The sequence below is a fragment of the Zootermopsis nevadensis genome, unplaced genomic scaffold (genome assembly GCF_977971745.1).
Source record: "Zootermopsis nevadensis isolate Lab colony 2312 unplaced genomic scaffold, Znev_1.0 Znev_ptg000024l, whole genome shotgun sequence".
NCBI classification, from domain to species: Eukaryota; Metazoa; Arthropoda; class Insecta; order Blattodea; family Termopsidae; genus Zootermopsis; species Zootermopsis nevadensis.
In genome coordinates, this window is record NW_028259156.1 from 12,661,515 (window position 1) to 12,689,308 (window position 27,794).

Genomic DNA, 27,794 nt, shown 5'->3' on the forward strand with positions numbered 1-27,794 from the left:
CATCGTTTAAACATAAAAGAAAACTAACAGTTTAAGAAGTTATGTAATACACTCTCACTGTCTTGGACGTAAGGCTACATGCAAGCGGATAATTTTCAGTTAACTAGAACATTAGCCACAACTAGAACATTCAAGACAAATTATACAACGTCCTGCCGTGTCTGCAGGGAAAAGTTTCTGAAGAAACTGGCGAAGAAAAGAATGATTGATGAACAATCTTGATGACAAAGGCTTTGTTACCTTTCACCAATACTCGCAAGCAACATAAATATTAGCCTGTTCCTGTTTACGAGATATACGTGAATTCGTACTTTGAAAAATACTTAATCCCAAGATAAACTGAGTAAAATTAATTCCGATCTAGATTTTCCCTGGAGAATATATTATTAAAAATGGGTTTATTTTTATTGTTATATTTTACACGGAGATGGGAACATTTCCAAATTACAATTTCTGTAGTTTAAAACCTTACACTTTCTCTTTTAAATGTGTAATGCATGTATTCTCTATTTCTACAGACTTACTAATTCTTTAGAACGAAATTTGTACGTGCAGCAAACGTATACTGGCTGTGCCTTAAAAATAACTTAGTATTGACGCAAAAAGACAATTCTAAAGACAGGGATAAGTTACTGTGAATACACAGTAAATGATTATTTATTTTTTATTTTATTTAGTGTTCTGTCTGACGACAGGTCCATATGAACAGGATCCTTCCATCCTTTTCTCGGACTGAGACCTGTTCATATACGTTCTTGGCAGATGATCCAGAAGTGGTTTGCCATTGCCTTCTTCTGTGTGTGAATGGATGCCACGGAGAAACCGGGGAAGCCCCCGGAGGAAAACTCCGTGTTGCCTAGACCACGGCCTTGCCCAACACAAGTTATAAATTCGGGCACCGCCGGGAATCGAACCCGAGACCGCCGAAGAAAAATATTCGATTTTAATTCTGTTAAAATCAGTAAAGAAGACAATATGGAGTGAAAATCGGATTCAAATCTGAACCTGTTCTTGCACAGAAGTGATCTGGCCTGAACGAGTCTGGATATTGTCTATAAGTTTATGAAGACATAAGGAAAACGGGTCCAAATATCCATGCTTTCTTTAAGGCGTTACGTTATGCTCATGTATACAAGACGTCTTTTGTACAAAATTTGGCGACAAAGGAAACATTTACAGCGCTCTTACTAAGAATAGACTTCAGCTACTTCGCTGACAGAATTAGGGCGTTGCCATGACTGATATTTCGCGTTAAACTCGACTGACTCGTTACTTCAAATATGTATTCGCGAACTTAGAGGAAAAGCAGAAGTCTGTCTTGAATAGCAGCGACAAAGTTGGCTAAATATTCAGGAACAAGCAACTACCTTTCCTTCGAGACAGCCAAGTGCTGTGTCAGAGATGAAGCCTTTATTTTCAGACAGAGGATATGATAAGACAGCTACTTGTCAGAGTTACAACACACCTCATGATTCTCCTATACAGGTAGCCCTCGATTTGCGCCGGTTCAATTAGCGCCGATTCAGAATAACGCCGCTTTTGAAACCAGAAAGTCAAAAAGTGAGAAAAAATATATTTTACTATTATTTATAACGTTTTACAATGTATCTCGTACTGATTCTTATACTAAATCGTAATTCTTACATCGCTAATTTTGAATAAAAATTATTAATACAGTCATCTCTGCAATTACTTATGTTTCGTTAACGCGAATTTGCTCCAATGAGATCGATGACTCGGTAAAAGCTGTTTGTGAAATGCAAACTTTTGCATATGCGAGTTTGCTCTTACGCAATTTCATTCCCGGCGCTTTAAACGTTCAAAGGACTAATTTAATCTCTGCGGAGGTACCGGGGTTATTTTTACTACGCGATTATTTAGTATAGGTCGGCGTCTTACATGAATGCAACTATCGCATAACAGCAGAGATGACTGCACGCATCAGTCACATGAAAGAATCGCGGGGACCAACGAATTGCCAATCGTAAGTGTATAAAATATATTTTTTAAATTCCCTTTATTTTATTTAAATTATTTCAGAGCTTTAAATGTAATGCCATATTACTCGTCAATGTTTGGGTGCTGGGAACGCATGCCATTGACTTCCCATTGATTTACATTATAAAAGAGTTTCAATTTACGCCGATTCGTCCAGGAACGCATCCCCGGCGCAAATCGAGGGCTACCTGTATATAACTTCGAAACAATATATGAATGATGAACAACAAAGTAAAACCGAATAAATCGGGGATAAAACCCTGCTCCAGTGCTACTTTGTCCGCCACGAATCTCATTTAAAATTACCCGGGGCTAAACCCTGGACTCCGAGGTGAGAGCTTGATTATCACCTAGGCCTAAATTAGTTGCGAGATTCGGTATCAGGAAGACTTGAAATGGCGACAGATTTTCCTCTGTCATCTTTAGTGGGAATGAAAGGTTACATCCCTCCCTGTATTTAAACGTAGTGCTGTTAACTGTCCAGATTTCAGGCAGATTAAATGCACTGCACGAATTTAAAGGCTTGATGCCTTCGTAAATTTTAGGAAGGGAAAGACGATAAAATACACTATAATTTGCGATTATTCATTTTCCAGATTAACATTTGCCGAAGATATGCTGTTGTAACAAATTCGTTAAGGATGAGTTTATATGCAAACGTACTGCAGTATTGTTTCAGATTCTCAGCCATGACAGTTGATTATACACCAAATATTGGAACTGAGTATTTATTTCAACGCAGATGTGCAACTTGTATGTAGCTGGAGAAATGTAATTTAACTGATTGTGCTATAAGGTATACTGGTTCTGTATCCAAAAAAAAATCGCTCATCGTTTTTAGAGGAACTGTCTCTGGGACGGACAAGATATCTGAAGAACAACACCGTCTGATCAACATACTCTGAAAATATTCTTTCGTATGAAATAATAGCCATTAATTAATCTGTCAGTCGTTATCACAAACATTTCGTAAACACAGTCATTACAGCAAAAAAAAAGAACATCAATCAAAGCTGTTAACTTGGAGAAAGGGTGGTAGTATCGGCCGTGACTAAGGTGTGTTAATCACAGCGGGAGATACTGAGACATGTGCCTACTAACTTTATTTTAGGCACATGATGCCGGCTAGTGGGAGAGAGGTTCCGTGACTGGCCGGCTGAGGCGCTAGTAACAGTGGTGGCGCGGCAACCGTACGTCGCGAAAGGGAATAATGCCAGAGTAGTGTGTGGTGGCGGGTTGGTGAGAGAGGGAAGCGTAGAAGGCGGTGTGTATCGTACTGAGACGTGCTCTGTTTCATGTGTGTTTGAAAAATTACTGCATTATTTCGGTGCTTATGTACTACTGAAATAAAACTTACAATACTTTGCTGCCCGGGGATTGTTATATAGACACATTGTTTGCTTTAATAAGTGTTCAGATGTTCAAATTCAGGATGTCACAAAGTATCGGCCTCAGCTACTGCGTCACGACAGTCGTCAGTGTTCTGCTAATCACAACGATTTTGGCAGGTAAGTTGTAAAGTTAATCCATAAGAATATAGCTCTGAATGGCTTTAGTATGAAAGCGTTTCTCTGAATATAGGCCACAGATATGTAAGAATGAGGTTATGTTACTACAGATTTCCATTTCTCTGTATATATGTACATTATAACTATTTTATTTTTTACTGCATTCCATCTTGCATTATCTGATGTTATTACATTTATTTTCAAACTTACTTCATACTATCAAATTTCAAATATAACAATTTTACCCATTACATATAAGTACGATTAATCTGCTTCGCTTATAAATGCAACTCATGCAGGTTCTTAATCTAGTGTTAGAGAATGATTGAATTCATAGGATGAGTTCGTTTAAGAGCACAGGTCTACTGTGCTTTTTTTATTTTACATAAGAATAATGATTTGAAAATTTGTTGGTTTGTAGGTCAGATTATAACTTTATTAAAAAAGAAAATGAATTTGTTTGTGGAAACAATAAGCCATAATTTTTCACATCGAGCATATAATTTAGGGTCCTAGATTTATAATCTTTTATAATATTTATGTATGAAAGACGATCTTTATAAAAGTGAGAAACATAATTTAATATATAATTTTTTTTCATTACTTAATACCCATTATGTTATCACCTGTAGAGATAATCGCTCTTTATATTGGTTAATGTATGTTAAGGAAGATGTAGATTTCAATTCTGTAATTGAAAAGTTTATATTTTTAAGTTTGTTACCTACCTCGAATTGTTCACAAATACGTTTTCGTCCACGAGATCTGTTGAAAACGTAATACGATTTCTGTCACTAAACCTATTAAAACATGTAGTAATTTTCCTGAACATAACCGAAAATCGTATTTGGTCCAAAATGGAATGCGGCGTGGGAATTAGGTATATAAAACTCTCAAGCGATCATGAAGGGGAAAAAGTTTCGTTTCCAATTTCCCAATCCTGGAACAGAGAAAAAGGATAACTTCAGATAGATGAATTATTCGGTTCTTTACACATTGATAAATATGATATTGGCGAAACGTTTTACGGGATTATAAAATAAAATGCAATATTTCAGTGTTAAGCATTTAACTGAAATATTGTCATATGATAAGCCTAGTTTCTAATCACGAATAATCTTTATTAAAAAGAACTATTTAATATTATTGTGACATGTGCTCTAGAGTACATAAATACGAGCACAAATATTTAAATAGTCTTTCCTTTTACATGCTTTACACATTTCGTATAAGTTTAAGGTTAAAGTATTGTGTGGAATTTGATTTAGAATTGACAAGTGACGAACCGTGTGTTACATTTTTTTAAATTATTTTAACTGGTTTTCTCGTCTTCAGTTACGGTTTAAATCCTTTACTGATGACATTGCCTTGATAAGGAATGACTCATAAATTGCATTCGTGCATACAACTTTATTTATATGACTATTATGTTAGTTATTTGCTTATACTGCGGTTAGGTATTGTTATAAATAAAATTGTTAATAGAACACACATTACCGAAATTCTAATAAGCAAATACTTTGTTTGTCGTGTGCCTTCTAGTGTTAGAGACCGTAGTATCATTTCTCCTGCTACTTTCTGATTAATTCTGTACCTTAGTACTGAACATTTCGATAAAGGCCTAATTAATATTCAATATCGAGATTCGATTGGCGAACCCATACAACTTCTTCCTGACGTTCCTTGTATCCATCATACCTACGTCCGGTCACTATTTTTAACTAGGCAGGTAATGAGTATTTCCTCCGATTTAACCTCTCCCATCCTCTCTGCTCCAATAACACCAATGCCACTGGCTAGAAACGACGTACGTCCTTTATTTAACTGTTACGTAAAACGTTCTCTCTGTGCTTTCGTAACATATATCAACTATATTGTTTCTTTTATATCGCATAGGAGAACTTTAGAATTATTTGTATTGAATAATTTAACTGTCACATGGATGCCAGTTTCTGGAGTATTTATGCCAAGTCTATTGTGTTGGTATCCGATATCGCTGACTACTACAAGTTAAATTCAGAATTGTAGCAACATTATGAGACCGTGAATGAATGCTGATTTTAATTAAAACAAAACGGCGTTCGTGTAAAGGTTTTACTCACTTTACACATAACGGCAGATGGTAGTAATAGAAATATCAAAGATAAAATTGCCTTTTCATTGCTACAAACGTTAAGAGGATGAAGAGATTAAGTTTCCTTTCATTTATGTTTCAGACTATTTCGGTCGGTTAAATTTCTTTTGCGTTAAGATTTATCATTAATTAGATTTTGGCACAAGAAACATGAAGGTTAGCACGTCTTTTAAAGTGAATGGAATTATTTTATGAAATAGGTATGAGAAAAACTGTTACGTTGTTGCTACCACAGCATTCACATTGTCGTTAAGCTCAGAAGCGATAACTCTCGTTTATAATTCTAGCGACTGAAGAGGTTACTTTAAATGTTATTGGATAAGATGAGAAATAAGAACAGAAAAAATCTTTAATTTCACACTGACCACATGAGACTCGATACGCACTAGACAATGTTTAGTCTGTCATATCAACTGCACGTTTCGATGCAGTGAACTTTAAACAAGCAAAGAGCTGTTGTTATTTCAAATTAGATGTTTGACTGCATATGGACAAATTGGGCATGTAACAAAGATAAACAAAGAGAAACTTGTTCATTCAGAGTTTTTACATGAAAAATAATATAACGACTGTTGTTCTAACGTATAATGACGGTAGAAACAGTCAAATTGCAGAACTACTTTTTTTTTTGCGTACTAGTTGGGGCCAGTAGACCGAGAAAGATCAACCCACGCGGAACAATTTTTTCTGTGGCAACAGAAAATACTTGACTGGTAAAATGCTTGGGGGTCCATCTGCCACACTACATCCGGACAGAGGGAAAAATAGGTGAGGACATATGGGTGCAGTGCTCAGTATTTCCGTTTCCTGCATAAACCGGCTTAACTGTTGGTATCACAAGCTACCACGACAGCTTTTAAAAACCATGTGGTGTGGTATTGATGGTGGCGTGTGGCGGTGATATTGTGCTTTGTTTCCCCTTCCGCTCTGACTTTTTCTTCGTCTTGTAAAGATGTAACCGTTGTTAGTTGCTATCTTCCGTTCTCTTTTCTCTGTCATCCCAGACAAAACATCACACTGTTATGCCGTCCTTTTATGTTGATATCGATCAGTGTCTGATCATGCGCTCTGGTAGAGGAGGATTTCGTAATCGACTTGGGGAAAATATATGCATAAGACTAAATTATCGTGGGGTTACTATTAATTATGGTTTACGTCCTGTGGGAGTCACAATATTAGCTCTATTAGCAATTTAAAATTTGTTTCACTGAAGTTGAAAGTAGCAGTGCGCACCTAAACACAAAAATTGAATGTCTTTGTTGGCTGGTTTGTAATTTAATTTACATACAGTGCTGCATTCATATCATACCCATTGTTTCTCTATTTAAGCAAATGAAGTGATATATTAAGCTCGCCACTTAATTTGTGCATTTTGCATTAAAATAGTCTTGTTTTAAATGACCAAGTATTCAGTTTGACTCAATAAGCCTGGTTGCAACATTAACATCAACAACAGTAGCAACAACAAAAAAACAAAAATTACGAGCCATTACTAAACGTTGACATTTGAATTTTAATATCAGTTTTCAAATTAAAGTTCTGTAAAGCTGGAAAATGTATGTATGTTAATACTCGTCAACCCTTTAACGCCGAGTGATAACTATACCCACCAATTGCCTTAACAATCAATAACACTGCTTTATATGATTCTTAGTGTAAACGAGGATTATTTCACTAATCTATGTTATTTATAACGGAGGTTGACTTATTCGTGTTGAAATCGGTTTTTAAGTAGTAAATAAGAGTAAGATAAACTGACTAAGTATTTTATATATTGTTATTCCTTTAGCGTTATATTTCTCTCCTCGCTTATAAAGAGTACGATTCTACCAGGATCTACCCAATTTCCTCCGTTGGCAAAGAAAGTGAAATATGAATTGGAGGAAGTCGTAAATATAAACTTGTTTCTATCTTTGAAGGGGATAATGAAAACGACTTGCCAAATTGCATTTTCTAATGTGAAACATCATAAGATGGAAAACTTCCTTAATTTGAATCGATTTACGAAGCAGTCCTAGGTCTACAGACGTTGTTTTGGAAATCTGAAGTGAAGTGTCTTGAACGTACCTCTTCGCCTCTTTCTCCCCTGTCTCTAGCCTCGCCTTCCATTACTCTTGTCCTCCACTTGCTATCTGCACATTAGCACGATCCTCAGCCCCCAGGGGCCAGGCGCCCCTGTCATTCCAGCCAGACCCTACACTCCTCACCACTGTGATTGAATAATAGCTTCTGCGATGCTTGACCGTAGTCTACAGCTACTGTACGCGGTCCCTCTATTGTAACAGTTTTTTATTAAATGAAATACGTGTAGTACATTGAGGGCTTTAAAAAGCTGAGGTATTTCAGCAAACGTTGATAAATTAAGGCTCTTTTCTGTAGCGTTATTTATGTCCGTGTAGTTACTGACGTAATATATCATTGTTAAGATTCTCAGTAAACAACACCAGTTCGAGAATTCGTTCAAGGTTTTTTCGACCTGTGAAATAAATTACTGGAAATTTTTGTAACACCATTTTATTGTAGGATAAAATTATAACTGTTCGGTCGTCTCTATTATTCCCGTATGTATTGTTTGCTTTATCAAACCTTTTGCAATTTCACTATCTTACCTGTAGTTTTCAGAGTGCCAGTTCTGTGTTTTGAAGAATTGAATTGCGAGGGTTTTGTGTTCTCATGATCGCAGCGTGATTCGAACACATGAACCCAATAATACGATTTTGTGTTTCACGATTCCATTACGTAAACAAATACATTTTATTACCGTTATTGGACCCAATTCTGAGGCAGGCGAATAATTAGAACCCGTTACCATTTCATCTCCTCTCTACATCTAGGTCCCACTTCTGTTGTGCCCTTCAGATATTCCGACTAAGATTTTGTATGTGTTTTGCCTTTCTCCGATTATCCTCCCTGATATAACCAGTCTCTGCGTGAATGAATATGTTTGTAAAATAGGCTAACAAGGTGGTCTATACACTGCACAGAGTTCTATAATCCACTTTAAAGCTGTATTAATTTCTTGCTAAGAGATGACTACTAAATAATTTCGGTATATCTTTACAATCCAATTTGTGTGCCATAAACGTGTAATTGTAATGAAATTAATCTAACATCGTTTTGATATCGTTCTCAGGTTAATTGCTTGTTAACTGGAAGTGGGGCTGTCGTTCCCCTCAGTGTCATTTCATACGCAGATTACAATAGAATGTAAGTTTTCACTTGATGGAAACGCTTATACTTATGGCTAATTACATTCACATGAGATGAACTGCAGGAACTAATGTGAAAAGATGAGGTAGATGAAGGAAATTAGCTATACGGAATACTAAGAGTGTTAAAAAAGTAATTTGCTTAATATTTTAGATTATATTAGCTGTCTCATTTATTCGTTAAGAGTAAATTTTTGCTTGATCGGAAATGCCCTGTTAGACGCAGAGTTATTGTCAGTAGATACGATATTGTCTGTTCTTACAAAATTAATTTTTTTGTAATAATGAATGATTTGTAGGTATAACAATAACAAAAAAAAATAGAGTAATTTTTTTCTCATGGCTGACTTTTTTTGATTTTTAGTTGGTTCTAGCCTTGGACGAGACACCGTGTAGTTTTAAATTTTCATGACTTTACGTAGTGCTTTCAGGAGAATTGTAAAATATTACTTTAAAATAGGCCATATACATATTATGCTGCATTACTTTCGGTTCACCTTTCATCATCATCATTATCATCATCATCACCACCACCAGCACCACACTCCCGTTTTATTAAGCTTAAATTAATCTCTGCCAAATAACGAACCACGGGACATGTAAAATTATACCAAAACAAGCAACTTCACCGGACCAAGAATAGTATTCATGATCCCATTTGTGGGGAAGAATTTACAGAGACGTAATTTCTTTAATCAGGAAGCCGAAGTTCATAGTGGACTGTAGAGCTTAAGAAGAAGAAGAAGAAGAATTTCTTTAATATTTGACGAGTAATCTGAACATATCATTACTCATGCTCAATTTCATCCTACGAAATGAGGCAATAATATATCGATGAAATGTGTTTTATTTCGAAACAGTTCATTTCATTTTTATCTATACAGACATTCTAAAGTTTAAGTAATAATATAATACGACACAGTTGTGAAGCTACGTTTTTTTAACTGGAGTGTCAAAACCAATAAAATGAAAACTTGTTATTTACATTTTCTACGGCGACGGCATATTACGTCAGGTCAGGTCACAACCTCTATCCGCTTCCCGTTTTCCTTATTGATTCATCATTCACCCTGACGTAGTGGGGGTAGTTGACATTATAACGCCTAGAACTGTTAACAGGAATACGTCGGAAGTCATGTGACCAAACTTTTAAGAAACGATATCTGAACTTTAACAAGCGTCTTTTCAAAGTCATGAATTACCATTTTATTTCATTCTTTATTTAATTGCGTCCTGTGAATTATACGCGTTTTAACGCGGCGAAATAAAACAATATGAGTAAGAGAATGAGAGAGGGCGGGGTCGTGCAATTGTTTTATGGGTTTCAAAATTTGGTTTGTAGGAACTCAGGCAAATTCGATTCCAGGAACTTCCTAACAGTTATCTGTGGTATAGCCAAAATTTTGAACTTGATTGTACCCTGTTGTCCGCAGTGCGATAGTATTCTAGGCATGGAATGAAAGATTCAGGACCGCATCCTTCCATCCCTGGCAGATCTCCACAGACCTCTTACCTAAAGGCCCGAACGATAGTTTGTAATCACTTTTACATTCAATTTTGTTCTGCTGGAACAAAAAGAAAAAGAGGAAACTAAGTTTAAAGTTCTTGTTGTCTGTTGCTGCGTTATTTCCGAAGTTCGATGTTTCAGAAATGATAACGTAATTTACTTCCGTGGCAGTATGTTCAGGGTTACACTGAACTCCGATGTATAAAAAAAATAAACAGCAACTGACCTGTTAGCACTTTTGAAGAGGCATTCAGTACTGCAGCTCTAATTTTATCCACATTCGTGATCAGTAAATCTTTGCAGATTAGTCATAGTGAGAGCTGTGTTCTCTTCGACTATCAACGTAACTTGTAGGCTTATCATTTGTCATACGAGTATAATAAAAAAAGGACTAACACCTAGCGTATTATTAACATCACAGCTTAACCCCTTGAAGTCCAGTGCCAGTTACATATCCCACCGCATGTAACATTCAATAACTCTGAACTTTTCCCACGGAGTGTATTTATGTATTTCGTGCGATTCTCAGAATAAACAGCGATTGTTACCTTCAAGCATTAATTACTAGAGATTTGTAATTAAGAATTGTTGTGTTTTCTTTGACGTACGGACTATAATCTAATATAGTATGCACAAGAGCTTAGGTTTCAATAGGCTAAAAGGAATATTATTTCTGCGAATCTAGATTAAACGTATTGTCCATCATCCGAAAAATTATTTAAACAGCTTTACCGCAACGAAGTTTTGCTGGCAGACTTAGGTAGTGAGCTGCTGCTAGGCAGATTTCAGACGATCCATAAATCACAGGTCTAATTTTTCTATTGCGGTTTATTTCCGTAACACACCAGCCGTCATGACTTATGAATATTCAACAGGATATGGTCTCTTTTCAAATGCATTAAAATAACACGTCTGGGTTTACTACAGCGCTTCGTTCAAATAAGATTGCAAATTCTCCCTCTAGAACAGACGATAACGCATGCAACGTCCTTATGTGCCTGTTATTCTACATTACCTTATTTGGTACAGAGAAACATCCACTGTGACAGCGCAGTTACAATTGCAGTTTCAATAGACAATTATCCCGGACAGACGCGGATGTATCGCCATGTTTCTCGTCTATAGCCTACAGCGTACAGTTAATCTACGTTCGAAAATGATATAAACTTGAATTTTAATAACTAGAATGACTTCTCTATATTTATAGCAAAGGTAAATAAATACCTTCTAACATTTTAATAAAATTAGCATAGATAAATAATTACACGTCACAAATTCCATCTTCTGTTATCATACTAGTTTTCAATACTTTGATTAAAGCGGCTATTTCATTATTATCGCAATACGGTAATCATGAATTAAACAACATTTCCCTTGCTAGTCTACTATTTTTTATGTTCAGCAATATTATCGAAAAGAACATTTATAGATTACAGAGCTTCATGTAACAATTACGACTTCAGTGACAGGTAACTTATAGAACTTTAGAATACAATGTAATATATGTGGTGAAGTTGTCCATTCAAATTCCTAACCTTATTTTTGTTCGAAGAAGCACGGAAGACAAATAAAACCTGAAACATTTCCCTACTTCACGTTTATTTACTTTACATTCTGCCTCTCTTCAGATTTTATCTTAACCTTCACAGATTATAATTAATTCTGCCAAAGTGCTGTTATTTTATCTGACAGCAATTTTGGTGTTAGAGCTGGTTCAGTTTTCAATTAACGAGTACATGACTCGAGTTTACATGTTTCGACAAAAATGGAATCAGAGTTTTCAAATATAGATCAAACGTTTTTCATTGTATCCCCTGAAATAAAAGTCTAGACGCAGGAAGAGAAATGTAGTAGAAAGAATGAGTTACTCGATAAAATAGTTTCAATACCAAGACATGCAGCGATATTCGAATATTTGAAAGACGTAACTGATATTTTTTACATTATCAGATTCTTCTTTGTTATTACTGCTGTTATTGTTACCTGTTCTTGCTTGAAATTGCAAAACTACACCGGGAAGGGGAAACCCAGAAGACGAAGAAAGCTTTGTGTATGAAAACAATTTACAAAACTTCTCGAAGAATCAATTTATAACAATTAAACTTTTTTGTTTTATACAAAAGACAGAACATTTTAACAAGAGCGTGGGATATTTTATAAAGATTTTCACCATTATAAATCAATATGAATATGAAAACTGTAGCATATTTCGAAACAACTTTATCCTTTTTTGTCTAACACTAACGTACTGCAGCTCCTTCCATTTTGTAATTGAAATGACGTGTATACTTGTAGACAGAATCGTTTCGGAGGAACATACTGCCTCCATATTCAGAATCAAAGTGCCCACATACAAACCCACACGGTGTCGAAACCTACACCACCACCATAGTCACCTTCACACTTTTGACAATCTCAAATGTCAAACATTCTTACACTTAAATATTAAAGCATACTTCTTCCTAAGCAGACATAAAACATCTTTCATTTTATAGGTTTTGAAACTCTAGTTAGAAAAGCAGCTTGACGGCTGTAGGTATTTATTTTATTTATTTAGTATTCTGTCTGACGACAGGTCCATATGAACAGGATCCTTCCATCCTTTTCTCGGACTGGGACCTGTTCATATACCAGAAGTGGTTTGCCATTGCCTTCTTCTGTGTGTGAATGGAGTAATTGTTAGGATGCCACGGAGAAATCGGGGAAACCCCCGGAGGAAAACTCCGTGTTGCCTAGACCACGGCCTTACCTAACACAAGTTATAAATTCGGGCACCGCCGGGAATCGAACTCGAAACCCCAGGATTACAAGGCCAGCTAGCGTTCTAACCGCTAGACCACCGCGTATTCTGTGGGTATAGCAAGCATTTATGTCGTATTGTTATTATTACCTAGTTAATATTTTACTTAAAATATAGAATATCTGTGTAGATAAAATTTAATTAATCTGTTTCGAAATAAACCCCGATAATTCAGCATCGCTGATACAAAGGTCTGCCATTGTCCTCGATCGTGTATCAGTTCGATGAAAGTCCCACTTATGTCTCTAAGATTAAGCCTTATGTTGTTCAAAGTTGTGCTGTGCCCTCGAAGTAGAATTCACGCTTCGCGTTAATACAAGAAACTGGAAATATTATATTACACTGCACGAATAAAATGCAGCATGAAATACGAACCCGTATAAAAGAACCCGCGAAACGTGAAGCTCTCGGAAGCAATGAATGACATTGAAAGAAAAATAATGTACCGTTATCGAATTACAAACTACGCTAACCTTGTAACTTTGTGACCAGTCGTTTGTTTTCGCTTGCAACAGCAAATGTAGAGAGTTGGAAAAATTCTCTTTGCGTTTGTGCTTATTAGAAAGTAAATCTTGTCTTCTAATCTTATAACCACATGTATAAAACATCCCAGATCTTTGAATTTCAGACGCAATAAATGGGATATGGGAACAAGAAAGCTGCTGTTAACTAAACTTAACCCCTCCTTTCTGTAGCCAGCTTTAAGCGTGTATCAGGCGCACTGTGTGTTCTTGTAAAATTGTGTAATAAATTTCGTAAAGAAATGGCTGTTGGTTTTAAAGACTAGAGGTGGGAGTTACATGGAAATACAAGAACGTAACCTTATAATTAATTTACTTTTACCTATAAAAGTTTCGCGTGGAAGGGGTTGAACAATTTATTGTTCAGAACATTTTTAGATAGTCCAAAGTCATTCAAATTTTAATGATCTAAATTTCAAACAGACCTACAGGTAAAATGATATTATCTTTGTTACAATGATGGCGTGATGTAGTACATAAGATCTTTTTAAATAATAAGTTACCACTGAATAAGAAGACGTTATATTTCTCCGAAAAGTTGGGGTCTATCAGTAAGTCCACGTTGCCTTACTACTTAAATACCATCACCTGCGTCTCTGTCACCTTTGTTCGTCTCCCTTTCATTTATTCTCGTCTTTTATCTTCACTTGGTTTCCTTCCTTTCGAGAACCAGAAGTGGAACGATTGATCTGGCCTGCTTTGCTATAGACACCAGATTTTGTTTCATGTTTCAAGTACGCAGGAGTCAGAATCCCATTAAGAGAAGGAAAGTGTGCGAACAGCACTAAACGCGGCAAAACAGAACTTTATGTATTGTTCCAAAGCAGCTTTTGTAAGTTATAATTACTAGGGAGACAAGTTGACAAGTCTGTAGGAAGAGACACAGTTTCAATGACAGCCGAACCAGCTTATATTTCAGAAGTAGGATGAAACTGTTACACATGCATGGTCAACTGTAATCTAAAGTGGAGGCGTGTGTTTTTCGACACATTGTTTGTAAGAAGATCGTGAAATAATAGATGCTTATGGCCGGCTTTCCCTTTCTTTTATCTCTGAAACTGGATCTAATGAACGGATTTCGTTAACAACTGTTACGTTTCACTTCCACTGAAAGTCTTTTAACACGTTTAATATTCTAAACTGAATGTTGGTCCAATACATCAAACTTTAGTACACGAAAATGTCTTATCCTACGAAATTTCTCATTAATATTAATAGCTTTAATATGAAACCGTCCGCAAGGCAGATAAGGTAGGTAGAATCACAATATCAGCATGATTGAAGCGCAGGCCATAAGAATTGGTAACTAGTTCTATTAATTTTTTAAAGGTTCCTCTGTCTGCATTTAAGCACAATGCCATTAGTGGATGCAATTCTGTAGACATCCTTAACCTCGGCACTAGATAGAGACTGAGCTTTACGCTCCGGCCGGTTTGCTCATGAGAAAAGAACCTCCTTCGTCCACTGTATGGGAGACTGATTTGGCCCGGAAGAAAAAGAATCCGGTAATAGAAATTTGGCAGTCCAGCCCATGGTTGGTCACTCTTGTATGGAGGGCTGAACTGCCCCGATTTTCAAGACAAGCTAATCGATGCTCAATCCATTATTATTAAGACCCATTTGGTTTTTCCTGCGATCAAAACACTCCTCGCAGGAAGAGCTAAGTCGTTGGGCACGAGTATTGCTGCACTCTTGAAGGTAACAACGAACCGTGAACGCACAGGTTCATTGTTAGTGGTCACGTGTGTCGCTTTAATGAGCTGCTTTGCTGATTACATCTTATCAAGATATTGGCGAGTAGCTCACCCTCGTGAACACTGTAATGATCTGGTTCCGTATGAGGTGGGGAATTTCTTCTCAAGGACTCTGTTCCGTGGAGTTTTAAGCCACCATAATGGTAGTGACAGACTAAAGTGTTTTAAAAAATACATTAGTCCACCGTTGAATATACGTTCAGGGAAGTATCGTAATAAAAGGGGTATTAGGTTTCAACCACATGTGAGGGACAGAGTAAATACGTATGTTAGAATATAGTAAAGAAAGTTATGTTTTAGAATGTAAACATATTGTATTAGACAGATGTTAGATCTATGGACTAAATTTCCGTTCATTCCCTCTTAGCTTTGAGGCAACTGATGGCAATTCGATCAGTTGTACGTGATAAATATTCATATAACAAATTAAATTTTTTTTCGTGATTTTGGTTCTAATTTTGTGTCCTTTATGACAGTGTAATTATTCAGTGATATGACGTAATCATAAAATATATCGTTTCTATTTCCTATCGGTTTCTGGTATTCACCATACACGAAAATCCTGTAATTTGCAAAGAAAAATTAGATGAAATCAGCTGTTTCTCTTCTAGTTGTTTAATTTGTGATCTCTTGAACGAAGCTGTCAGTATCTCATGCAATGTAGGCTTAGCATTGGATAATAAGATGGTTCATGAATAATTAATTGGAAAGAATATGGAAGGAAGTGGTCCAGGCCTAATTGAACGTACCGTCCTGGCGTTATTCTGGATGGACTATGGAAAACTACGAAAAACCCCAATCAAGAAACTTGTCGACAGGCCGAGATTTTAAGCAGAATCCTCTCGAATACGGAGCAGTTGTGCCAGCCTCTCGATACGAATTATTTCACAAATGTCAATGTTTTGTTTCTGTGCCAAAACAGTTATATTCCCAGTTAGTGGAATTTTGAGATATTTTTAATCCCACAGAATGACTCAGACTGTAAAATGAACGATGAAGTTTAATACATGACTTTTAAGTAAGTGATTATCGAAAATATTTATTTACACAAGAGAAGGTTCTGTGGATCTCCTGAATTTGTGTGTTGTTTTAGAAGCGTTCTCTTAATCCCAATAAGGTTTAACCTACACCCATTAGCAGATATCAGTAAAATTTTACATTAAATTTATGCATTTGGTGCATGTCCCGATGTCACGTGGGCCTACATTCCATTAGACTCCACAGAAGATAAATACTTGTATGTATAGGCTTACGTATCGTAGTGAAGGTAATAAGCAGAGTTGAGTATGTATATATGATGATGAATATTCATGTGATTTAAAAAAGAAACAGTTGCTAGGAAAATTGTATTGAAATATGACTGATGCATGTCATTGCTTGGCTGTACAGTTTTCGCACTAATATTAATATGCATATGAATATGAAAGCACTCACGTTGATAATATGAATATGAATGTTGGTATTCGATTTTCAGTGTCCAATTTTCCACAAGAAAGTAAGGAAAAGCGAAGTTGTTTAAAGGCAGGTTCTGTTATCGATTCAGTTGAAAAAAATGTTGTATTTATAAGAAGAGAATTTGTGACACAGGGCCTTGCTAAATTTTACATAGAGGAATGACGTCATAACTGCAGATAATATAGTTTTGAAAATTGGGAATTTTGTTCCCTTTTTTAAAAATAATAATCCGGTGTAAACCAAAAAATGTGATGACTGTAGGAAGGACTAGGTGTATATGTGCAGTCGGAAGAGCTCCGTGAACAATAATAATAATAATAAAAATCAGTGGTGTTAGTGGTAGTAGCAGTAATGGTGGTAGTATTCGCTATACGTAAATTCAGTGTGATGGACAGTCTGCGAATAAGAAATTCTCAGTCGCTTCGAATGTCTGAAACCACATAATCTTCCGCTACGTCACTTTGTAACATTCTATAATCTTACTGGATATCAACGTCGGCGCACATGTTTGCCTCCACCAGGTGATCCCCCCCCCCCCAGCCAACACCTACTATTATGCTCAGAGGCAGCACATCCTCTTTCTGATCCGCTGAGCAGTACGCTGCGTTGCTTCGCAGGAAGAACGCACTCTAGCACAAACCTATCAAATAAACAGGATGGTTCATGACGACCCTCGAGATGAGCTCATTACACAGGGATGACCAAGTATATTACGTGCTGACAAGATGGGGTGTTTCAAAGTGACTCCGGCCGGGAGGCTAACGATAAATACGCGTAGCCTAAAAAATTCTAAATAGCTGTTTGTTATTAACACAAAGTACTGTATGGATTGTCGTATATAAGAAGACAGACATAGTATTAGTTATAATTAATTTGTTAGCGATATTCTATTGTCTTATTAAGGTACTTTGCTCGGTTTTTTTTTCACGCCCGGTTCTAGACGTAATAAGCGGACATTTCTACCTGTACAAAAGAGCCCAAAACTTCCAGTTTTTTCCCCAGCATCTATAATTCTGTTTTTAATAGTATATTTTTTCATGTTGATTCCAACTATTATTCTGTACTTCACACGACAAAGTAAAATTTAACATGTGTTAACTAATAATGTATGAATATTTTCCGTTTTATGGGTCACTTCTGGCCCGCGGTCCTCAGTTTTTTCCACATCTGACATAGGAAATTCTAATTGTAAAGCTACAAATACGGAATGCATACATGTAATAGAGATGGAAGGCCTTATACCGACACACGTAGCCCTACGAACCAATCGGATGCTAATGGAAAGACGTAGGCACAAAATGGATTTCTTAATAAAAACATCGCTGGCGATTTATTGGTAATTGTGTTGGAAGTAGTGAGTTATGTGTGGGCATTAAATTTTACAATGTTTTTATGTCGGTACTTTCAAAACGTCACCATAATCCTGTTCTACAAAGTAATTTACGTATCACTCGTCTCCATTCGGAATCAATCCGGGCTTGTTCACTTTTCATGTTTGGTTTTAAAACCTATTAATTATTTCAAATAAAAATGTTCCTGTTACTTCAGACAACATTTCTCAGATAAATAGAATACAGCACCATCTATATAAATACATCTTTATGAATTTGTAATCAAGTAATATTAGCACATAAATATCCGCCATTAAGCATTTTATCCAAGTAACTCAATGAAAATCAGTTTTTTAAACTCAAACGGGTTCACTAACCGCGGTTTTGGAACTGCTTTTCAGCGAATAAGTTTCATAGTTCGCACACCTTAATCACATTAAGGAGTATTTGACCTCATCATAAAAGATAAATTATCTTATCAGCAATACTTTAAACTCTTAACTGACCAAAAATGTGATGTTCCTGTGATTATTCTAAGTTCCTCACTATACAGCGTTTTACCGACTCTTAAATCCAGGGCATCTCTATGCTTATGATTGTCAGACTCTGTTTGCGAAGTTGTATCTAGCAAAGACCTAATGTTGGCACTGAATGTGAAGTACCAAGTAATGTAGGAAATTTTCTGTAGAGATTTCCGTATCCTGTACGCACATTTCTTAGAGCATAGTTGGCCCATGTTTTTACAGCACTGCCGAATAGCTTTCCTTCGGACTATTTAAGAAGCCTGGTCATGGAGAAAATACGTTATAAACCTCAAGGTCGTAAATGCAAATTATTTTTATAGGAATTCGGTCCACCAGCAAGCCCAAGATGTAAATTAAATTTTTTGTTCAAGTACTACATAAACGTGAACATTTCTAGTAAGACAGAAATAAGAGAACTCTCTCGGAAACAGCAGCTGTTCACCATTTCAAATGTTTTATTTCTGCATACTAAAAAAGATAACGCTGACGGATGCCGTGCAATCACAGTGTTTTATTGCACCTCTCTGTAAGCGTGTCTTGAAGTACTGTGCAGTGAGTCAAAAAAGAAAGAAACATTTTATGTCTCCCAGCTTGTCCAACAAGCTCCAACACTCGTCTGTCACAAGATTATATCATTTAAAAGCTACCGTCTGTAATTCACTGTTCAACAAAGTTAGGTGATACATGGTTATATGTGATTCAGCAAAAAACATTAACGTTTACTATGGTAATTATACCGCCACGATGGTCTAGCGGTTAGAACGCTGGGCTTGTAATCCTGGGGTCTCGGGTTCGATTCCCGGCGGTGCCCGAATTTATAACTTGTGTTGGGCAAGGCCGTGGTCTAGGCAACACGGAGTTTTCCTCCGGGGGCTTCCCCGGTTTCTCCGTGGCATCCCAACAATTACTCCATTCACACACAGAAGAAGGCAATGGCAAACCACTTCTGGATCATCTGCCAAGAACGTATATGAACAGATCCCAGTCCGAGAAGAGAAAAGGATCGAAGGATCCTGTTCATATGGACCTGTCGTCAGACAGAACACTAAATAAAATAAAATGGTAATTATAGCCCGTTCTCGTCATGTAACCCCATGATTCATTTTGTCCGTTCATTTTATTTGACAAATTCTGAGGTTTAATTTCTATATCAGGTTAATTAAAGACTTTATGTAGCTTCGTATGAGATGGGATTATGATAATAAATAAGTGCATAAATATTTCGTTGCTTATTTTATGATATTTATCGGAATTCGCATGGTCAGACTGAGGGGAAACTACGGAACACTTGTATCAGTCGATCGGAATTCGAAGCGGGTAACTCCCGAATGTAAGCATAGCGTTGCCGGCTTACGGTCGTGTTACTGAAACAGCAATTCATTAAGTGCAAAGGATGCACCAGGTATTATATACTTTGTTCCATCAGTTTTAAGGAACATTGCGGTGTATATTTTAGCATGATTACTTTGTATCCTGGAGGTCTCCGGTTCGAATTTATGGTGGAGACCAGCAGTCCGAGAGGCCACTGCTGGATTTATTCAGTCCATTCAAATCAAGAGGAGGTGGAAACTTAAGAATGGCATTACCCTTTTTGATCACATTCTTCGAAAATTACTATCTAGATACATCCAGTCATTTTTCATTTTGCACTATTGAGATTATATAAAAAGTAAAGTTTGTCCCACTATACGCCATGTAGGCGTTTGGGGTGAGTGGAGGTATAGCTCCTCTCTTCCTTGACCTCGGCACTAGATGGAGTGAGTGGTCAGCATCACGCCCCGGCCGGCTTTACCCCCGGGAAAGGACCCCGGTACTCATTGTAGAGGAGGCTGGGTGGGCCCCAGAGCCGGTCTGGACGCAGAGGTTAGAGGAAAAATCCTCTGCCCCCGTCGGGGATCGAACCCCGGTCGTCCAGCCCGTAGCTAGTCACTATACTGACTGAGCTAACCCGGAGATTATGTACTTAGCACAATTTTGTTAAATATTGAAAAGAGAAACGAGAATATTTTAGGCATTCTTAACATAGTATTAATATGCAATTCTAAACTTTCGGATATTGATTCTCTGTATCGTTTACGTTATTGGATTAAGAACTTTAAGTTCCTTCGACAGGTGGGCTGTGTGGGATGATAACCAACCTATAATCACAGGACGGAGCGCACGTCTCCTTTCATCACGCGGCCTTATCTGAGCTGCCTGTGGACACGTTACATTAAAAATTCATGGTACAGAAACTCAATTCTGCAACAGCGTTGCACGAAGGAATTCATTTAAGAAACGGGAACTTCGTAACTATTTCTCCTCCACAGCAAAATTTACTTGGCTTTGATGGCTTAGTTTTTAGAACTTGTTTCCATATGCTTTGCATTAATATAATGTTTCAAAAGAAATGTAAAGCTAACCTACTGTTCAAACGATAAGTACGAACAATTTAAAATGGAAAGATGCGACAGTGTTTCACCAACTTTTTAAACATTCTGAATACATGAAATGGAATTAGCGTTCAAAACCGACTTAACACCTACTGTGCGAATAGAAATAAGTGAGTGGAAATAAAGTTAAATTTCTGACAAAGAAAAACAGCAATAATCCGTAGCTGAAGTTCCAGTGCAGTGGAATATAAACCCTCTCATACTTTTTCTAAATTGATATCCTTAATTGTGGAACTTATATTTTAAGTTTAAACTTTCCATATTATTCTCAGAGCAATATGCGACAGATGTCTTTGCCTAACTACTATATGGATTATTTTACGAAATGTATGGCCGATGGTATGGTGGAGATTCGAACAGGTACCTCGAACCAACGGGTCAGACGATTTTTTCTGGAAAGTGCTGTTGAGCATTTTCAGATTGTTCATTACACATCAGTAGGCAACTGCATGCGAATAATATTGGCGAAAATGGGAGCAGTGTAAATCAAGTTTACATTTGTTAGAAAGCGACGTGTTTGACTTTTTAGTAGATTTTCATATTCTGCACATATCTGAGTGCAGTTTTTTTCAACTTTGAAATGCTCAAAGAAGAGAAAAATATGAAGTAGCGTTTGGTTTGTATTTATGCTTCTTACAGCCTACATATAATGCAAAACAATTTAATTTAGATTAAGCAACTTACTGTCATGTTAATAGTTCCTCTCAGTAAATTTCGGAAAAAAATCATCTGTTTAGCATGTATAATTTACTCTAGAGTATTAATATTTTATACCGATAAACTATAAGAAATGTATGCATATACATTACACATTTTGCTAATGCATGAATGGCGTTCATTGATTGAATAGAACTGATCGTTTTCCGTGGCGTCTTGGCTTCTTTACAATCAGCGAGCTTCGTGAAATGTATTCTAAGGTCCATAATGAAGTTTGTGATAAACCCAAGTGTGTTTTATTTTTATAACAGAACCAAGGGTCGGTTTTGAATTCAGATCTTACGAAAACAGGATAGACACTTTGAGGCTTGTGTGAATTTAGAGCTGGATTGTAAATTAATGAAGGATTTATTGAGAGAGCTAAGTTTTTTAATAACACGAGAACTAGCAAATATCAAAGCGGCATATTATATAAGAAAGAAGCAAAATATTAGCACACTTGGGCGCGTTTTCAGGGATACCGGGTTTATCTGAAGTTTTATCGCAATATGAAGTATCCACAAACTCCAGAAAGCCTCTTGTTTGTCTTAACACTAGTCATAGCTGTCACCGAAAGTGTATCCTTAACAAACGACGTTTTATGTACGAAACCTAATTAAATTGCTTGCTTTTATAAATGTCATTAATACACAAACATCTTTGGAATATGAGGATAATAAACGTGCTTCATTAAAGGAGAGTAAAGAAGAGATGGTGATAATTAGAAGCGGGAGAGCGAATTACTTCTAATAAAGTTAACGAGATTGTTTTCATTATTTAGTCACTTAAGTTTTAAATCGCATCATTTTCAGTTCCTTGGATTGTTACATTGATTTTCTTACTTCCGTTTACAGTCAGTGTAAATTTTAAAAGATTTTAAATGTTGGTGACATGTAATATATGAAAGCGACTTGGCGTCTTCTCAGAAAGTATCTGTAAATTAAAAAAATAGTAAAGTATTTTGCTCCTGTTTTCGGCAAGTTCAGTAGCGTTGTGCATTGCACGTTTTACAACATCAGTACACCATTGTCCCTTAACACTTTAGTGCTAACTTCGCTGTCACCGTTTGAAGGTCCTTTGGGATCAAATTCTTTATTTAGGAAGTAGACGAAGTGCACACACGCTTATTGGTACATCTGACAGATACATACCTTCTCACGAGTGAATAAACTCGAAAGGGCCTTTGTCTTAGCATCAGCAACAAGATTCTTTGAGAAACGCCACTGTCTCTGTTCACTGGCAAGTCTTGCAAGAGCCTTGACTAGTGTATAAACCTCAAACTCATTCAAATTACTTGCTCATTTCACACTGAAACAGAATAGGTATTTAATGTATGGGGTTCCTGAGGAAGTTTGTCTGCAGTTGTCTTCAGTTCAAATACGCCTTGACTTCGACGACTCGCAAAGCAAAATATTTAGGGAATAGCAAGCATGGGAAACATAAAGGGAAGTATGTTGCACGAAGGAAGGACAAGTTACGATGAATATTCTAGTGTGTGTGCCTTGCTGGTTGCCTATGGCCTATTACAGAAAGCAGTTTATACCCACTGCGCGTTGTGTTTGTTAGGCAACGACGCTAACTCTGATGGATTTTACTCTGAGTTAGAATAATTCCATATTTGTTTCATGCAATGCTTAACTTCCACGTGCCCTTTAAGAAGTTAAATTGTTATTGTTTATATGTTAATGTCGTTTAATAAGGATGCCCGATACGTAAGAATTTATTATATAAGATAATTGCTGTATAAAGTATTATTAGTTTCTTGGTTTGCTTTAATGTCAGTAGGCTACCTTTGATACTAATATATGTGATGTTCACGTATGACTGATTTAAGGTAAGGCGTGTTAATTATACTGATGGTCTGTTTTAGAGTACTAAAACAGAAGTTACTGGGGTATTAGAAAAACTAATGATCCAATCTGGACCTCATGATTGTCCATCATGCGTGGTAACAACCACGCCACAATGTTACATTATGTAACATCGCGCTCTCTTCTTTGTAGTGGTACTGTAAATGTTACTAAAGATTATAAAAATGCTTTGATGGGATTTTCTTATTATTATCCTTACACTTTCTATACGTAATTCTAATAATTTTTAATTTTGCCGTTATTGCACTATCGTGTTTATAAACTGTTGTCGCTTTTGGCAGGATTTCTTAAATTTTTAACTTCATATAAATTGTTAAATTGAGGTCGTTTAATTTAAAAACCTGAACAGGATTGAACATGTGTGAATTAAATATACGCTTTATAATTTATATAATTTACTTTCAGTGCTTTTAAAGTTCTTCTTTGAATATTAAAAAAATTACAGCGCAGAAAATGTGGGTGCATGTTAATGGCTTAATAATTTCCCATTACTCTTGCAGTTATGGGACGACAGACAATTTAAGTCATTAAAACTGTAACTGCATAGGTGGGAGAATAATATTAAAGTGTGAGATCGATAGGAGGCCGTGGACTTTATTCTCTAATAAACTTTTGTGTTCTATAAAGGCGAAGGACTTTATGACTAGCTGAGGAGATTTTAGCTTCCCAGGAAGGACTCTTCTTCATGCAGTTGATCAGTTAATTAGAATTGTAACGTTCTTGGGTTTCGAAACCTGCGATAGTAAACCGTTTCTCCATGAAATATAAAACTATCAGTAGTTTCTCTTTACCTTCTTCGCTTTCAAGGTAGGTATTAGTAAGTCCGTCCCAGTTACGTTGTTTGTAGTGACGTTGGAAACGTTGAATAGGAACCTTACCTAAACAAAAGAGCTACAGACGCGTGTCCAATGCCAGCGGAAATGCTGTGGTGATAAGATTAAAACCCTCTGCCGGTTTCCGTTTCTGTAACAGTATTGGAGAACGTTACGCTGTATACTTACACTTACACAAGGAACGTTTCGATGATTGCTGATCTAAACTCACTGAAGTACAATTCGTGTTTTTTATAAAAAAATCGTCATTTAGACGCGTGATGGCGACCTAATTCCTGTACTATAAAACGAGGTGGAAATATTTACATTCCATTTGGCTCTTAAGTTTTAGCATGTCATGATTTTGGATTATTTACGTAAAATATTCCTAGTTAATTATGAACCTAACATTTGAATAGTGCAATCACAAAGGAAACAGCTCAGTCTTCCTGAGAGGGCTTTAACAAAGGGCATGAGGTTATTACATCACGTACTGTGTAGGAGACGGACTGTAATCCCAGTGGCAAAGTAGGATGCAGGAACTCTGGGAGCCGAGAAAATTGAACTCGCAGGACAGGGAATACGAACGCCACAGCTGATTCTAGATGTCACAGTGACGAGATCAGAAACACAGTATTTGAATAGTTTTGTGGTATTTAGCAGCACATTAAATACATTATGCAGAATCTGTAGTGGAATAAATTTTTTAGGCTTATCACTTTGTCAAAGGTTAAAAATCTATAGAAATCGGTCAGCTTCTTTCAGATCGAAACACAATTGGCCTTTACTTCAGTGTGATCACTGAGTTGAATGTTTTTTTATCTGTTACTATGAATCGTTATGCAGTGTTCACTGATAAATTCGGTGCTCTAATTATGCTTGCCAGCTGGTTTATAAAAAATAACGAGTTTGTGTATATGGTTAGTAAATACTTGCCCAAGAACTGCTTCCAGTACCTGAATGGGCTTATATTGTGTGCAAAGTTAAATGAAAGTGAACTTGTGACTATAGACCAAGAAATAATGCCGTTTATTTGAATAGAGGTTTGGTCGTAGCCGTTCTCTATGGACAAACCAGAAAAGGGAATGTGATTTTATCAGTTTTAACTGGAAGATATAAATTCAATGACCAGATAATCCGATAAACTACTCGCCTGTTCTTCCGTTTTACTGTGGATTTCCAAATCATAAAGAGTCAAAGGAGGCTTAAACTCAGTATAATGTAATATTTGTCTGTTATTTACAATTTTTAATGTATTATCTTCTTTCCTGAAAGCTACAAATAAATTTTTCAGAGCTAAACTTTGCATTTTTCGCATGTGTTTAAACTGCGTATTACACTGTATAAGGAGAATGAAGATTTATTGATCGAACATGTACTGCTGCTTTTATTTTTACGTAAATCATTTTACGAAAAGGGAGACTGCGGGATCTTTATGTGATGTAGAATGTAATGTTGTGGCAGGTAAATCAAGGGGACTTAATGTAGTTCGACATGTAACATGCATGGTGGAACAAGAAACGTATGTAACGTTCTCATAAATAACCTTCTCGTAACAGGCCGTCACGTACGGTAAGGTAAAGTTAGACGAATACAGGGAAGTTGGTTTTGGGTGCTATGAACTAAACTGGGTTGGATTTAGTTAGCTGGCCAAGTCTATGGAGCAGAATTCTTCTTAAGAATTAAATAGTCGCTCACCTGATCATGAAATTAACCTTTTTACATGAAAACGAAATCTCCAATGCTTTAGATCGTCATTGGACTTTATTCTAGACCAAATGAATCCAGACCGCAGAACCCTGTTTCTTTAAGATCCGCACTCAAGATGTTGAATAGAGACGAACGTATTCAGTATTACTCATTTTCATATTTTTCAAATAACATTACACTACATGAGTAAGTATTTGAAGTAGAAGCTGCCCATTTGCCATGTGGGAGGTACAAAACAACTTCTCTGATTACTTTCACGTTATTAATGTATGATGAGAGTTCTCATACTGCCTTAATAACTTAGTGGTAGGATTTTTTTAAACATTTTAGCCACCAGATTAATTTTAACCAATAGATGTCTCGTCATTCCATAGCTTAGTAAAAAATTTTATGTGAAACGGACAGCATTAAAATAAAGGTATGTTAACTTTTATGTTATTATCTCAATAGCATCTTTTAAATGTTATGTTTATATGTGCATAGAAGAGCACGTTATAAAACCAAACGAACCGCTGAGGTCAGTGAATAACATTTCTGCCTCATACTCAAGAGGTCCAGGAATCAGTTCTCAGATCGGAGGTCGGCTGTCTTGGCCGAGGTTGTCCATACTTCTCCTCAGTCCTTCCAGACACATTCTGGGATAGTATTATCAAATTATCTTAGCCCCTTCCGCGGTTTTCTCATTGACCTTTATTCAGGTGAGATGCATCCTGTGGAATTGGTTTGATAAAACGTCAGTAGGCTCAACAAATAGTTTCATTTTTCACTGTAGGTAGCCTATTCATATGTGAAAGTAGGTTTTAAATTAGGATCTTTAATTACTGTACTTAGAAAGTGCTAACTCCCAAAATCGACAGTTCCTGTTCCGAACGTGAAATTTCACGGTTCATGAATGTTCTCTGCGATGAAATGTACATTCAGTACTTAAGTTTTACTCTGCGCCGAAGTGAAATCGTGATACTCTTTAACACTTGTGCTGTGCTGAGTCAGTTTTTGCGTACCTTACGCCTAACGCTAACGAGGTTCTTTGTGAGGATTCCCTCCAATTATTATTTTGGCAACAGGAAAATACTGAGAAGACCTGATGTAGGCTGAACGAAGCAAGTCTGACTGCTTGGAGGAGCCAGACGATGGTGTTGGATGGCCGGGTAGGAAATTCAGTAGCTAGTCTATTTCTGGACAGTGTCAAGACGCCGGTTTACTTGGCAACCGTTTCGACCTAAGGATCTTTGCCACACCCCACTAAGCATTTACCATTCGGTTGGAATAGGTTTTCTGGATGTCTAGTAAACATTGATCTGTATGCTTTTGGATCCCGGAAGTTTCTGTTAAAAGGAAAGGGGTTATAAATTACACAGGGCCGAATGACATGAAAGGATATCTGTGCCTCCTTGAACAAAAATCACAGTCATAATAAAAATTGTAAACGTTTCTACACACAAATCCTCCTCCGCACCTGCCATTTTAATCCTTCCTCGTCTTATACACGATGGTGTCACATACTCACCCACACCTTTTATCATCATCTTTAT

General features: G+C 36.6%; 1 protein-coding gene across 3 annotated transcripts in view; it reads left to right on the forward strand.

Annotated features, from left to right (window-relative positions):
* Window positions 1-3,175: 3,175 nt before the first annotated feature.
* The window catches only part of LOC110835460 (uncharacterized), a 127,726-nt gene continuing 103,107 nt past the window's right edge, over window positions 3,176-27,794 (forward strand). For all 3 annotated transcript variants that reach the window (XM_087355532.1, XM_087355533.1, XM_087355534.1), the window contains exon 1: window positions 3,176-3,506. In XM_087355532.1, the coding sequence (XP_087211658.1) occupies window positions 3,416-3,506 (91 nt within the window). In that variant the 5' untranslated portion in view covers window positions 3,176-3,415. The remainder of the gene's footprint in view (window positions 3,507-27,794) is intronic.